The sequence below is a fragment of the Peromyscus maniculatus genome, chromosome 3 (assembly GCF_049852395.1).
Source record: "Peromyscus maniculatus bairdii isolate BWxNUB_F1_BW_parent chromosome 3, HU_Pman_BW_mat_3.1, whole genome shotgun sequence".
Classification (NCBI taxonomy): Eukaryota; Metazoa; Chordata; class Mammalia; order Rodentia; family Cricetidae; genus Peromyscus; species Peromyscus maniculatus.
Genome location: NC_134854.1, coordinates 95,127,703 through 95,144,152, shown reverse-complemented (window position 1 = coordinate 95,144,152; position 16,450 = coordinate 95,127,703). Strand labels below are relative to the sequence as shown.

Here is a 16,450-nt window from a genome sequence, read left to right as displayed (position 1 = left end):
ACAATACAAACTAACCGGCACAGAGCCTAGTGAGGGTGAGATTTAAGCTGTCATTTCTGTCTGAGCTCAACCCAGCAAGGAGGTCTCCAGGGCAAGGGGACTCAGGCGCCAAGAAGATCGCCTGATGTGTTTATCCTTATCAAAAAAAACTCGGGAGTCAGATATCAGGGTAAGAACCTGGGTGATCAGAAAAAGAGCAGAGAAACAACCAGTGACCTCCTATCTCTGTCATTCCTCCATTCAAAAGGGCTAAGACCCCCCCTCTAAGCCCCACCCTACTACTTTCTGTCTCTCTATCTGTCCTCAGTCCTCCAAAACCTCTATGATTAATGCTGGCCAGCTAGTAGCTAGCTCCACCCTCTGATTCAAAACAAACTTCACTGTCAGAATGCGATCCAGATATCACACAACAATTAATTGCCTAATGACACTTTGCTTCCCTAATTTGCCATTCCGTTTTTTTAAAGGAAGAAGGAATAAACAAAAGCATGGGCTGTGACCACTTCAATCCCTTGTAGAAGTATCTCTGATACAGCACAAAAGGTGCTCAGAAATGATATTGACCTGGGGAAATTTAGCGGCAGCCCTTGCATGGTAACAGGGACCAATAATAATATGTCATTGCTAATATTTGTGGGAACCAAAGAGTCAAAATGCGAACCAAACAGTCAAAATCTCAGTATCCTAACTTATTAATCCTCACTCCAACCTTACCAGACAGTTACTGTTATTATCCCATTCTTCCAATGGAGAAACTGAGGCAGTAAGAGGTTGAACTATCTGAGCAGTCTTGACTGCTCAGAAAATCTCAAATGAGTTACAATACTCCCCATTGGAGCCACATAGAGTACCAGGGCCTCAGTGCAGCAAGCTTTGACCGACACAGAGAAGGTGCCAGAATGAATCTCAGGCCCTGCCTTGAACCCTGAAGTCATGTGACAGAGAAGTCTCTAGAAGATTTTGGCACAGTTATATTAGCTCCAAGCTATGCTCTCAACCCTGTGTTTACTTTGAGACACATGGGGTCCCAGGGACTGTCCTCTTTCACAGCAGAGGACAAGAATCCCTTCCACAGTGTTGTCCCCTGTGAGGGAGAGCCCTTTATCCACAGCAGAGCACACTTGGGAGTCAGGCTCCCATTCGATGACAGGATGCTCCACCTGGCCCTTCCCTGCTCTCCAGGCCTTAAAGTCATGACCACGGTGCTCATTCTTAGATCCTCTCTGTATTTGCTACAGCAGTTCTCTCAGACTTTGTCCCTACCTGTGTAAGAGTGTGTAATCAATTTTGTCTATCTCAGTATTTTGTGCAGAGGCTGGGGAAGATGTGGTTCACGTGTTGTGCATGCATGCGGCGGCCAGAGATTGACCTGGGATGTCTTCCTCTATCAATCTACACCTTGATTTTTGAAACAGGGTCTCCCACTAAGCCAAGACCTTACCAATTAAGTATACAATCTTAAATGATCTCAAGGCAGATTATTTACTTGGCTACAAGGTATAGCAAAAGTTCAGTCTCTTTGAGATCAAGAGGAATTTTCAGAAAAGTGTATCACCACATAGATCTACTTGTGTACAGACAGCTGAGGAGTGGATCACCCAGCAGTGATATCCCATCGTGTTCCTCTCTTAGCTTATTTCTCATAGGAATGAGTAGCATGTGAGGTTATTCTAAATAAATGCATTCCCTTTGTGTGCTCTTATTCACTTATACAACTGATAAACACTCAGAAAACATGTACTGTTAGAGGTAAGGTAAGGATATTAGGAAAATACATGATCACCAAGAAAAGTACTTATTCAAAGTAAATCTTGAGGCCCTTAAATGTCAAGTTGGTGGCATCTATTTTCAAATCCTTGCTTTTTTCATGGTTTGTTTCCATTTTTAAGCTCAGAGAAGTCCTGGATCCAGCCCTGGAACCCATTCTTTTAAAACAAACTTTCATGAGTGGCGGAAGACTACTCATCCGCCTTGGAGATTCGGACATCGATTATGACAAGAGTTTCAGGTTTTATATGACAACCAAAATGCCGAATCCACACTACCTGCCTGAGGTATGTATGAGCTGCTAGTCTGGAACTTTTCACCCAGCTGAATTATGTGTGATGATTCTCCAAAGCTTGGTGGGCTCCCACGTGCAGGGATCAGCTAACAACCTCTCCTGCTCCCCGTTCTCTCCCTTTGCCACCCTCCTTACCTTCCGTAGGACACAAGTGCGCCACCCAGTCAGTCCCCACAACAACGACCTGTCTCATAGCACTGTGCAAACACCAATGTCCTATACTCCCAAATAAAATCGGAAAACTCTAGTGACTGGGTGAATTTAGAGAATCATTGGCCAGAGGTCCAGTAGAAGTTGTTAGACTTGGCAGAAGGTATTATCTTTTTCCTTCTCTTTGCCATTGATTTATTTAAGTGAAGTCTGAATAATGTGATAGTACCATAATAGTTTCCCATAAAAATGTTATGATGAAATGAAAGAAGTAAAGTAGCTCATTTTATTACAAATAAAGCTTCTTTTGAACAAAGACATTATGTGCAAGTCACCATCTATAAATGAGTGATTTTATTACCTCGTTCAGTCCCCACAGACACCCTTATAAATTCCTTATAGCTATCAGAAGCAAAAGCTTGACAGATATGAAAGGCTTGCCCAACATCATGCAACCACTGAAGGGTGCAGCTGAAATTCAAACCAAAGTTGTTGATTCTAAAAGGCTGCTGCTAACCCTTTCTGGCTCATCAATTCTTAAACTATCCTGTAGGATCCTGGGTATGGGGAAGAGGGGAGGAGCAAGGTTACCACTCCTACTGGAAGAGAAAATCACGAATTGAATCCTGAAATCATTGAATTTTCACAGCCACTTTATGCTTGGGGTATGTGGGTAGTCATGTGCATGATCAGACTTGAGACTTCTGCATCTTCCCAGACAACAGGGAATCCTAGTCCTATAAAGAAAGCCCATCTTGTTATACCAGCTGACTTAGGCACTCAAGTCCACCATGCTTGTCTTCCAGGTGTGCATTAAAGTCACCATCATCAATTTCACTGTAACTAAATCAGGTCTGGAGGATCAGTTGCTAAGGTAACCGGGAGAGAGTATGTGTGGGAAGCTGGATTATGGTCATGGGTTTCATAATGTTTTGTTTAGAAGGGTGTTTTGAGATTTAGTTTTTTATATTTAATCATTTGCATGCGTGTTTGTCTCTGTGTATCTGCACTTGAGTGCAGGTGCCTTCAGAGGCCAGAAGATGGCATCAGATCCCACAGAGCTGGAGTTACAGAAGGTTATAAGCCACCCACTAAGGGTGCTGGGAGCAAAACTCAGGTCTTCTGCAAGAGTAGTATGCACTCTTAACCACTGAGCCACCTTTCTAGCCATTGTTTAGAAGTTTTGACAAAGAAAAACAAACAATAGAATGAATCTCCAGAAGAGATATATCAGTCCTTCTCAAATTCACCACTAAACAGAGGGTCTTTTAAATGTGATCAAATGTAAGCACTATCTGTAATATTATTTTAGATTGCTAAATATCATTGGACTTATTCCATGTCTGTGTGCATATAACCATGCATCTAAGATTTTATTGTTTTAGTTTATGTTTATCATGTTGTACATTTATACCGTGTACACAGTGCTTTACTATTTTATCACATTAGTTACAATGGATGCATGTGTTGTGTGCACCCTTATACCACCACTCAAAGGACAACCACAGGAGTTGGTGCTCTCTGTCCACCCCATGGGTCCCAGGGATTGACCTCAAGTCTCCAGGCTCAGCAGCAGGCACCTTTAACTGCTGAGTCATCACAGTGGCCCATCCAGAGGAAGGGCTTTAGAAGGATGCCTCTCAAACCATGGTTACCTCTAAGGAGGACGTCAGATGTGGAGATGGAGCTGACAAAACAGAACTGAAATCTTTTCATCTTTTGCTCTGTTATAAGAATAAATTCATATAATATTTATATAAAAGAATTGCTTCTTTGAGGTGGTAATGTTTCATAACATCCTGTATCCACATTTTTTTTTTTTACTCCTGTCTAAAATGTTCGGCTTCCTCTGTTTGGCTTGGCATAGATGAGTGTTAGTGAATGAAATTGAATGATCAGGGGGTTGGAGAGGTGGCTCAGTGATTAGGAGCACTGGCTGCTCCTCCAGCGGACCTGGGTTTAATTCCTAGCACCCACATGGCAGCTCACAACTGTTTGTAACTCCAGGGTTCTGACACCTTCACACCAATATACATAAAATACATTTAAAAAAAAAAAGAAACTGAATGATCAGAGTGGTAATGTGGTTCCCTCCAGATGAGCAGATGCTGTGAGAACTGTGGTGGAAAAAATAATCAGAACTGACATTCGGGCCTGGGGAGGCAGCTCAGTCCACAGAGTGCTTGATGGACAAGCATAGCGACCTCAGTTCAGTTTTTTATATTTATTTATTTATTTATTTATTTATTTATTTATTTATTTATTTATTATTTAGTCAGGAGTATCACATGCACTGGACCATAGAGCTCGTGTAGAAGTCAGAGAACCACCTGTCAGCATTAGTAATCTCTTTTCCTTATGTGGGTTCCAGGAATTGAGCTCAGGTCATCAGCCTTGGTACCAAGAGCCTTTACCTGCTAAGCTGTCTCTGAGGCCCCTGGGACTTCAGTTCAGATCCCAGAACTCACATAAAAAACCAGGTGTGGTGACCCATGCTTGTTATCCCAGCACTGGGAAGGTAGAGATAGGCAGATGCCTGGAGGTCTTCAGTCAGCCAGCCTAGCCCATGGTGAGGTCCAGGCCAACGAGGCCAGTCTCAAAATAAGTTAGGTAGCATTACTGAGGAAAACCACCAGAGGTCATCATCTGGCCTCCATCTGCACACACACACACACACACACACACACACACACACACTAAATACATATAAAACTAAATAAATGACTGGCATGCAGTTCTCTGAAGAGCCATCATACCAACCCAGCAAACAGGGATATTGCGATTTCAGATTCAGCTACATAGCACTCCCAATGCCCGGTTACAGAATACTCAGGAAAAAAACAGTTATATACAGGAAAGGAAACAGCAGCGACTTAGGGGAGCTGACCAAGTTGTAATCCAGCTCTTCCAACTTCGGTTCTAGCGATGTGGTGCGGCTTGAAAAACCTGAGTTGGAGGAACAGCGAATCAAGCTCATTGTGAGGATCAATAGTGATAAAAACCAGCTGAAATCTATAGAAGACAAAATCCTGAAACTGCTCTTTACATCCGAGGGGAACATTCTGGATAACGAAGAACTCATTGATACACTCCAGGACTCAAAGGTAAGTGACAGTCTCAGTGTTCAGTGAGTGTGTGCATCCATCCACGACAGTATAGGCCTGTCCCAGCGTTCAAGAGGCAGAGGCAGGAGCGTCAAAAATTGAATGCCAACCTGGACTATGATGAATTACAGAGGAGTCTGGGCTATGTAAGGACACTCAGTCTCAAAACAAGAAATGTGTGGATTCAAAAGTCATAGTTTAGGAGCCTGGATGGCTCCCTTGTGGCTCAAATACCTGCTATTCCAAAAGACCCAGTCTTCCAAGGGCCCAGGTTTGAATTGCAGCACCCACATGATGACTAACAACCATCTGTCACTCCTGTTCCAGGGGACCCAGCGCCTTCTTCTGGCATCTGCCAGCACTGCACACAGGGGATGCACAGACACACATGCAGGCAAAGCACACATATACATAAAATAGAAATAAAATAAAAGTTTGAATATGTCATAGCTTCACCATCTGAGGGTCCTACATGGTCTTCGAAGCAAGAGTAGACCATCTGTAAATTGCTAGGGACACATAGAGTACTTCTAGCAAAACTTTCAAATGCCATAGATGGAAAAATGAGATATTTCATGACAAAACCAGATTTAAACAATATCTATCCACAAATCCAGCCCTACAGAAAGTACTAGAAGGAAAACTTGGGCATATACCCAAAGGAAGCTTGGGCGCATACCCAAAAGATGATCAATCACACCACAAGGACACTTGCTCAACTATATTCATAGCAGTGTTATTCATAATAACCAGAACCTGGAAACAACCTAGATCCCCCTCAACCAAAGAATGAATAAAGAAAATGTGGTACATTTACACAATGAAGCATTTCTCAGCTGTTAAAAAAAAAATGACATCATGAAATTTGCAGGCAAATGGATGAAACTAGAAAAAATCATCCTGAGTGAGGTAACCCAGATCCAGAAAGACAAGCATGGTATGCGCTCACTCAAAAGTGGATAGTAGATGTAAAGCAAAGGATAACCAGGCTACAATCCACAGCCCCAGAGAAGCTAGCTAACAAGGAGGACTCTAATAAAGACATGCCTGGAGGACCCCAGGAAGGGGAAATAGTGAAGGTCTCCTGGATAAACTGGGGGAGAGGGGAGTGGAGAGGAGAGGATACGGGGATGAGAACATGAGGGATCGAATTGGGGACCCGACCAAGGGGGAGAGCAATGAAAGAGCTATCTTGATAAGATTGCACCATTTGGGAGTTAGGGAGAAACCTGGTGCCAGAGAAACTCCCAGGAATCCATAAGGATGACCCCAGCTAAAACTCCTAGCAGTAGTGGAGAGGGTGCCTGAACTGGCCTTCCCCTGTAATCAGAATGGTGACTACCCTAATTGTCAACAGAGAGCTTTCATCCAGTAACTGATGGAAGCAGATGCAGAGATCCACAACCAAACACTGGGCTGAGCTCCAGGAGTCCAGTTGATGAGAGGGAGGAGGGACTGTATGAGCAGAGAGGGGTAGGGAGTAGGCTGTGGTGGTCAATATCATGACAGGGAAACCCACAGAGACAGCTGACCTGAGCTCATGGACTCTGGACCGACAGCTAGGGAGCCTGCAGGGGTCCGACCTGGGCCCTCTGCATGTGAATAACAGTTGTATAGCTTGGTCTGTTTGTGGGGCCCTAGCTGTGGGATCAGGACCTGTCCCTGGCTTTTTGAAACCTATTCCCCATGCAGGGATGCCTCACCTAGCCTTGATGCAGGGGGAGGAGCTTGGTCCTGCCTCAATGTGATATGGCATGCTTTATTGACTCCCATGGGAGGCCTGCCCCTTTCTGAACGGAGGAGGAATGGATGGGAGGAGGAGATAGATGGGCAGTGGGGGGAGGGAACAGGAAGAGAGGGGGGAAGGAAACCTGTCGTTGGTATGTTAAATGAATGAAAAAATTTAATTAAAAAAAAAAAAAAAGAACCTACTGGCCTCACTACTAGTCCAGTGGTTGCCTATAACGTTCTCGGAACTGAGTCTCTACACATCAAGAACTCTACCCTGAGCTCCATCCTAGCCCTCCTCGCGACTTCTGAAACTGTCCACTGTCTTTCCTAGTCTCCTAACTGCAAAGAGCCAGGGTCAACTCAGTCAGAAGAATGTCACTGAGTCCAGAGCCTCTTCCAATGCACCTTTACATCAATGTCCCCTTGTTATAATCACTAACTCATTCCATTCTTATTTCTTTTTATTTTTTCTCCAGACGGGGTCTCTGTGTAGCCCTGGCTGTCCCTGGAATTTGCTCTGTAGACGAGGCTGACATCAAACTAAGAGCTCTGCCTGCCTCTGCCTCCCAAATGTTGAAATTACCACTATGGCCTGGCTTTATCCTTATTTCTTTCCTAGACTGAATTGGATGCATTCCCAAATCCTCACTATTTTTCAGAAGCAGATCACTAAGAACTTGTTGCATGTTTATTCAGATCACTTCGGGCGCCATCAAAACCAGGCTGAAGGAGGCAGAGTCCACAGAGCTGATGATCAACGTGGCGCGAGAGAAGTACCGCCCAGTGGCCACCCAGGGCTCCGTGATGTACTTCGTCATCGCCAGCCTCTCCGAAATCGATCCCATGTATCAGTATTCGCTGAAGTATTTTAAACAGGTGACGGCCTTGTTGGTGTGTCTTCCCTTTGAAGCGGGTTATTCACACCTTTGCCAAGCCGTGAATCAAGTTTAGGGGTGAAGTCCTCCAGGACTTGGGGTGCAGACACAGAGTTCAAGAGTGGTCCCATCCACCAGATCACCTAAGGAGTCCGGTGTCCATTGTGTGCAGGGTGCTATAGAGGAAGAGGAGGACTGAGCTTGGCAAGGCCAATTTTCTCCCTCTTTCTCAACTAACTAGCTTGCTTGCTTTCCCCCTGATCTGCTGCCTTTTGTGTTAAGAAGCACTTTAGGGCCGTGGTTCTCAGCCTGTGGGTCACGACCCCTCTGGAGGACCGACAACCTGTTGATGTAACCAACCGTCTTATTAAATAAGAAACACAGAAACAATGTAAAAGAGAAAGCCGAGAAGTCAGAGCTCAGAGCTAAAATCTCACCCTTCCTCCTGCTGTCCCAGCTTCGCGAAAAGAGACCTACTTCCTGTCGGTTCGTTTTTTTAAAGTATGTTGTTCTGCCTTCTCATTGGTTGTAAACCCAAACACATGACTGCCTCGTCACTGTCTGAATGTACAGCCCCCTAGGTCTTAAAGGCATATGTCTCCAATGCTGACTGTATCCCTGAACACACAGAGATCTTATGGGATTAAAGGCGTGTGCCACCACCGCCACACTCTTGCTATGGCTCTAATAGCTCTGACCCTGAACACACAGATATCTATGGGATTAAAGGCGTGTGCCACCACCGCCACACTCTTGCTATGGCTCTAATAGCTCTGACTCCCAGACAACTTTATTTATTAACATACAATCAAAATAATAATTCAGTACAATTAGATTATCACCACATTTCCCCTTTTCTATTTTAATAAAAAGAAAAAGAAAGCAAAAGGTTATAACTAACAAAAGAAAAACTATATACAAAAGTACAATAACTATATACAATATATACAAGTAATAAATACCTAAACAGGTATTTGACAAATCAGAGAAAATAATTCCATTATCTATCCTATTTTGGTAATTCCAAGATGTATCTAATGTACTTTCTATCCTAATTAATGTTCAACTATAACTAACTAATCTTCAACCATAACTAACTAATCTTCAACTCCCTCAGAGACCCAAGAAGGGAATAATATTAGCTAACAAAAATAAAAACAGGAAGTGCATGCAAGCAACTTCCAAAAAATTTTGTGAGTTGACAGAAAGAGCCAGCTGCCTGGGCAGTCACCTGAGGTTCCTCCGCAGTGTTGGGGCATCATCTTCAGCCTACAGGCTTAGTGTATCTGACAGACTCATTTGTGAAGTAGGATGTACACAAGGTCAACAGTTCAACCTCACATTGGGTGAGAGCAGTCCACGTACCAGAAACACCTGAATTCCACTAGTGTCCTGTCATGATTCAGGATTTTAAATTCTGGAAATTGTTGACAGTTTTTTAATTCAGCTGTCCATTCTTCTTGGCTGTGTATATATGGCTTCATCTCAGCATCCCCTTCTTCTCCACATCCCTCTATTAAATGCCAGTCTACTTTTGAGAGGCATGAGCTTTCAGCTGCTGTTCCATTGTACAACAGAATCCATCGGTCCTCTGCCTGTTAAGCTGCCTTCGAAGAAAAGGGCACTGTACCTTTTCCAGATGCGAAGGCCACTTCAGGGATGGGGCCATATTGTCCTGGCCTCAGAAGATGCCTTTTGATAAAGCCATAACCACACTTGTTTTGGCAAGAATCAGTAGTCCCTTGTTTCGTGATCTGTCTGTCCATTTTGTCCTGTTGATTCGAGGATACTTTGTTGTCCAGTGGCTAACTTTTGCCAGAATGAAAGTTGACTCCATATGCAGTTTCTTCAATGCCCATATTTTCTCTAAAGTAGATTGGTACTGCCAGGAGCCGACATGTCTCAAAAAAGAAAAATTTTCTAAGTTATTAAAACATTTTAAATGCCATATTCTGTAGATCTCTGAAGGGTTTGAAGATGACCTGTCTAAAACATCTCTGCTCAATTTTTAAAACATATCTAATATGACTACAAGTTCTATGATAATGTCTAACTACTAGCTTTCATTTCTTTATATCCTAATAGTTGATAATAATAACATTCAAGGATCAGAAATTTGCATTACATTGTTAAATGGATGGAATAAATACAATTAGAAATATACATATAGCATTTTCTAACAATATCAGTTTCAAATTTGTGTACAATATAAAACAATTCAATCCAATGTAAAGTATTTAAAACTAGTAATTGTCTTTTTCTTTTCTTTCTTTCTCTTTTTTTTTTTAAACAAGAACCTTAAATCTAATCTCCTTTGCTTAGCCTTTTTCCTAACCCTTGACAATAACTTGTAACCAACCCCCCTAAATACTGAAAATTATCCCAGACCCAAAACCCATTAAAAAGACCAAAAAACCACCCGCCCCACACCACCTCTTTGGGAATGTGGGCGTCGTATTCTTAAAATTGCTTCCTGCTGGGTATGGGCGAAGTTTTCTTTATCCTGAAAGAAAAATTTTAGGTTAATTGTCAAATTCTAAGAGAGGTAACTATATCCTTCATTATCCAGTCTGTGTATAATGCCAAAGTTCAGGGTTTATCTCAAGTCCTTATTCAAGTAGTCTTTGAGACTGGATCATCTCAGCTAGTCATCTCAAATTTGCTCTGAGCATCTTATAGTTCAAAGCTAATCTATGGATGATGTTTGTCAGCTTAATGATATTATTATTGTCCACGTGGAATTGTTGTTGTTGTGGGGCCCCATCTTCTTTCTGGAGACTTCAGTTGATGTTAGGCCTGGCCATGATTTCCTGCAGAAAACTGATAAGAGACTCGAACACAAAAACATATATATGCAGCTAGCCTTTTTTCTAGAATTAGTTAGTACTCTATGTGACCATTCATATCTTAACAAAGTTTAAAATGTATATATATATATATATTAATCTTGTAAATTTTGATATAAAATTTATACTTTGAGAAAAGTTTAAAGAATCAGAATAGAATCAAAGAGTTGAGATTAGTAATAGAATAGTCCCTTAATTAATTTTGCTTTTGTCCTGTACCATAGCAGAAGATGGCTCTTATTCTGGCATGATACAGGGAGTTTGCATTTTCCTTTTAACAACATGCTTGATTTTAAAGAAGGAGAGAGCCATTCTCCAACTCCAAAGTCAGCTTTAAATTTTAATTGAACTGGGACTATTAGAAAACCAAGAGCGTTAAATCTTTAGAGAAAAGCAGAAACAAACATTTAGGAAGACATAAAAATTTTTTAGATAATATATACCCATACACCGTTTCACTCTGTTTCTTGGGATAGATGATTTGTCCCTTTTCTTCAGTTGTCTCATTTGTCCAGTGTTCTTCAGATTCCTTAACCTTCATTCTCCTAAAAGACAAAAACAAAAACCTTTCCCCAAGACTAATTTTGGGGATGTTCCTTTTTGGCAAGTTATTATCTGATGAAATGAAAAGGCATGTTTTATTGATACAAGTTAGTTTAAATTGGATGTTCATGCTGGTTGATGAACTATCACCTCCTCTAATTAAGAGGTCTTTCTTGTTCAAATCGAACCTTTATCAATTTTGATGGTACCCACAGCTTATCTTCTCCTGTAGAAACAAAAGCAAAACCACGTCCCCAATGTAATACATACCCTGGTTTCCATTCTGAGGTCAGCACATCCTTAAAGTATATAGGCTGATTTAATTCTGTAGTTTTTTCTATTATCCAATGTCTCTCTGCAGCTGTTGTTCCTTTCTCATTGGCATTCAGAAAATTCAAAGTTAGAAGAGCATTATGCAGTCTATTTCTGGGGGTTTTTGTTACCCATTTCTGTTTATTTAGCATATCCTTTAGAGTTCTGTTTGATCTTTCTATAACTGCTTGACCTGTAGGATTATGTGGTATGCCTGTAATATGCTTTATATTGTAATAAGCAAAAAACTGTTTCATTTTAACAGAGACATATGATGGAGCATTGTCAGTTTTGATTTGTGCAGGTATACCCATGATGGCCATAACTTCTAGCAAATGAGTGATTACAGAATCAGCTTTTTCAGAACTCAAAGCAGTTGCCCATTGAAATCCTGAATAAGTATCGATAGTGTGGTGTACATATTTCAATTTTCCAAATTCTGCAAAGTGAAACACGTCCATCTGCCAGATTTCATTTCTCTGAGTACCCTTTGGGTTACATCCTGCTGGTAATGGCGTCTGATTGTAGAAGGAACAAGTAGGACATTTCTTTACTATTTCTTTGGCTTGTTGCCAGGTTATGGAAAAATCCTTTTTTAAACCTTTACTATTAACGTGATGTTTTTTATGAAATTCTGAGGCCTCCAGCACATTTCCTATCAATAATTTATCAATTTCATCATTGCCTTGTGCTAGAGGGCCTGGCAGACCAGTATGGGATCGAATGTGAGTTATATATAAAGGATGATTCCTTTTCCTGATTGTATCTTGTAATTGAATAAATAGTGAAGTTAATTCTGAAGCATCAGGGATAAATTCTGCAGTCTCAATATGTAACACCACTCTTTCAGCATACTGAGAGTCAGTTACTATGTTGAGAGGTTCTGAAAAATCCATTAATACCAACAGAATAGCATACAATTCTGATTTTTGAACTGAATTATACGGACTTTGAACCACTTTACTTAAATTTTCTGATTTGTAACCTGCCTTTCCTTCTTTGTTGGCATCTGTATAAAATGTACGAACTCCAGATATGGGTTTTTGCCGTACAATTCGAGGCAAGATCCAATCAGCTCTCTTTATAAGATCAATTCTATTGCTTTTGGGATATTTGCTGTTAATTTCTCCCAAAAAATTACTGCAAGCTCTTTGCCAAGGTTCACTTTCTGTCCATAATTTTTCAATGTCCTCCTTAGTTAATGGTACGACAATTTCTGCTGGGTCTATGCCTGCTAATTGACGAAGTCTCATTTTTCCTTTGTAAATCAAGTCAGAGATTTTTTCCACATAAGTTTTTAATTTTTTATTTGGTTTATTTGGTAAAAATATCCATTCCAATATAATATCTTCCCTCTGCATTAATATTCCAGTAGGAGAACGCCTAGAAGGTAAGATAACCAAAATGCAATCCAGCTTTGGATCAATACGATTCACGTGTCCTTCATGCACTTTCTTTTCTACCAAGGCTAATTCTTTCTCAGCTTCAGGTGATAATTCTCTTGGACTATTTAAGTCCTTGTCACCTTCTAAGGTTTTGAACAAATTAGTCAGTTCATCATTTTTTACCCCAACAATAGTTCGTAGATGAGAAATATCTCCAAATAATCTTTGAAAGTCATTAAGAGTCTGTAGTCTATCTCTCCGAATTTGCACCTTTTGGGGTCTAATTTTTTGTAGCTCTATTTTATATCCTAAATAATTAATAGAATCTCCTCTTTGTATCTTTTCAGGAGCAATTTGTAATCCCCAGCGAGGCAAAATTTTCTTTACTTCTTCAAACATTATTTCTAAAGAATCTGCATTTGAGTCAGCTAGTAAAATATCGTCCATATAATGATAAATTATAGATTTAGGAAATTTTTTACGTATCACTTCCAATGGCTGTTGTACAAAATATTGGCACAGAGTTGGGCTATTCAACATTCCCTGTGGGAGGACCCTCCATTGAAATCTTTTAACCGGTTGAGAATTATTATAAGTAGGCACTGTAAAAGCAAATCTTTCTTTGTCTTTTTCTTGTAAGGGTATTGAAAAGAAACAGTCTTTTAAATCAATAACTATGAGAGGCCATCCTTTTGGTAACAGAGTAGGCAAAGGCATCCCAGATTGTAGAGAGCCCATTGGCTGAATTACTTTGTTAATTGCTCTAAGGTCTGTTACCATTCTCCATTTACCAGATTTCTTTTTAATAACAAATACAGGAGAATTCCAAGGGCTGGTTGATTCTTCAATATGCTGAGCATTTAACTGTTCTTCTACCAGCTCTTCTAAAGCCTGGAGTTTCTCTGTTGTTAAAGGCCATTGCTGGACCCATACAGGCTTGTCTGTTAACCATTTTAAAGGTAGAGCTGTTGGTGTCTTTGGAAGATCATCAGTTATTGTGCCCTGTTCTTGTATAATATGGATGGCTGGTGACCACTCATTAGAACAATATCTTCTAATATTTCTCTCAGTAACATGTGCTAGTTTATGATTTGTTTCTGAGATTGGAGGGATGTTAATCTGAGTATTCCATTGTTGCAACAAGTCTCGACCCCACAGGTTCATAGTTATGTTAGCCACATATGGTTTTAATTTTCCTCTCTGTCCTTCTGGACCTATACATTCGAGCCATCTTGCACTCTGTTTCACCTGAGATAATGTCCCAATTCCTAACAGTTGAACGTTTACCTCCTGAAGAGGCCAAGTTGGATGCCAAAATTCTGGTGCTATTATGGTAACGTCCGCACCTGTGTCTACCAGACCAGACAACAAAACACCATTTATTTTTATCGTTAATTTTGGTCTTTGTTCATTAATAGAAGTTTGCCAAAAAATTTTCTTTATGTTTTCTCCTGAATTTTCTATTCTCTCTGTTTCATCATTCTGACCAGCATGATTTATTCCAATAGGCATTTGGTTATTTAATCGCTCTCCAGAGCAGGCATTTCCTCTATGGCTGCCGGAAAGGTTTGAACTGGATTTGCACTGGGGGCCTGCCTGAGGCCCCTCTGGGAGTTTCCCGAAGACTGAGGCAAAGGATTACCCTGTCTGTCCTTTGTTGATCTACATTCGTTGGTCCAGTGTTTTCCCTTACCACACCTTCTGCATACTCCAGAAGGAAGGGGCATTCTGTTGCCATTGTTCCTTGAAGAAACATTGTTTCTGGAAATGACCTGTCTACAGTCCCTTTTCAAATGTCCTTGCTTTCCACATCCAAAACATCTAACACTCCTCAAACCTTTTGAAATTACTTCTCCTACCCATGTATCATCATGCTCGTCAGCTTCAACATTAATTGTTTCTCTAATCCAATCTTCCATAGGTGCAGATCTTGCCCTTAATGGCCTGCTTATTCTTTTGCATGCTGCATTCGCATTCTCAAAGGCCAAAGATTCAATTATTGCCTTGCCAGCTTCTGAATCCGAGACCATTCTCTTTACTGCTGAAGCCAGTCTTTGTAAAAAATCTGTAAAAGACTCTTTTGGGCCTTGCTTCACCTTTGTAAATGACTCAGATTTTTTTCCTTGTTCCTCAACTTTGTCCCATGCATTCAAGGCTGCCGTTCGACATAAAATTAGGGTTTGGACATCATATAAACATTGTGCTTGTGCTGAAGCATATTGGCCTTCGCCCATAAGCTGATCCTGGCAAACTTGTACTCCTTTATCCCTCCATTGTTTTTCTATGTTTTTAGCCTCCTCCTTAAACCAAGTCAGAAATTGAAGTCTCTGGCTGGGTTCCAGAACACCTTGTGCGAGGTCCCGCCAGTCCTGTGGTACTATCCTATTATATGTTGACCAAGTGTTTAACATTTGCTTTACATATGGGGAATGCATGCCATAAGATACTATTGCCTCCTTAAACCTTTTTAAATCCAACATTTCAATTGGAGCCCAAGTATTTTGTGTAGCCACTTGATCAGGCATCTGCTGTACAGTTACAGGATAAATTAAGGGTGACTGTGTGAAAACAGGCTTTCTTTCTGCAACCTTATGATCCCGACTTGAAACAACTTCACTGTTAATTTCTTCTGTCTGAATTTTTACAGGTTTAACAAGTTCTTCTAAAGCTGTTATCCTGGCACTTAAATTGACTATCTTTTTAAATATTAAAATGTGGATAATTATAGTGATAAGGTGCATATTTCCACCAATACTAATATTATATAGTTGTTCCATTGCCAGACTGCCTAAAATTTCGAACAAAAACCAATTTTCTTCCAATGTACACATAAAACCCATTTGTTTTTTAACGTGGAAAAAATTCTCTTTTAGATAGTTTCCTTTAAAATATCTGATATATTATGACTTACCAAATCTGCGTAGAACAGTAGAAATCCGAGGGGATTTTCAAAGCAGCCACCTAGTGTCCCAGGTGTAAATCCAGAGAGAGAGAGAGAGAGAGAGAGAGAGAGAGAGAGAGAGAGAGAGAGAGAGAGGAAAGAGAGAACGCACAAGAAAGCGTAGCCGGCTAAAGCTTAAATGCAGCCACGTGTTCCCTCTTGTGCCGAGTCAAGGCTTGGGTCTGGCTTCCTTAAGCTCCGACCACGTGCGTTGGCTTTACAGGCAGGGCCCTGTTCGGCAGGGCAGGTCTGAGTTGTTTGTAGCACCGGCTTTAGGCAAGCTGCTCACAGACCTAGGCCCGGGCTAGAAGTTGCTACCCGGACTAGGACGCCGGCAGCTCGGACTAAGACGCCGGCCGCTTCCTGCCGCTTCCTCCGCCGCCTGCCACCGCCTGCCGCCCTTGCGGGAAAGCGGGAAAGCGGACCTGCCGTCAAGCCAAGCGGTTTTTAATGGATTCTTGTCACGTTGGGCGCCAGATGTTGATGTAACCAACCGTCTTA

At 41.2% G+C, this 16,450-nt stretch overlaps 1 protein-coding gene across 4 annotated transcripts in view; it reads left to right on the top strand.

Annotated features, from left to right (window-relative positions):
• Nucleotides 1-16,450, top strand: part of Dnah6 (dynein axonemal heavy chain 6) — a 233,090-nt gene that overhangs the window by 158,454 nt on the left and 58,186 nt on the right. For all 4 annotated transcript variants that reach the window (XM_042273489.2, XM_042273487.2, XM_042273488.2 and 1 more), the window contains exons 57-60: nucleotides 1,890-2,054; nucleotides 3,019-3,086; nucleotides 5,136-5,316; nucleotides 7,744-7,923. In XM_042273489.2, the coding sequence (XP_042129423.2) occupies nucleotides 1,890-2,054; nucleotides 3,019-3,086; nucleotides 5,136-5,316; nucleotides 7,744-7,923 (594 nt within the window). The remainder of the gene's footprint in view (nucleotides 1-1,889; nucleotides 2,055-3,018; nucleotides 3,087-5,135; nucleotides 5,317-7,743; nucleotides 7,924-16,450) is intronic.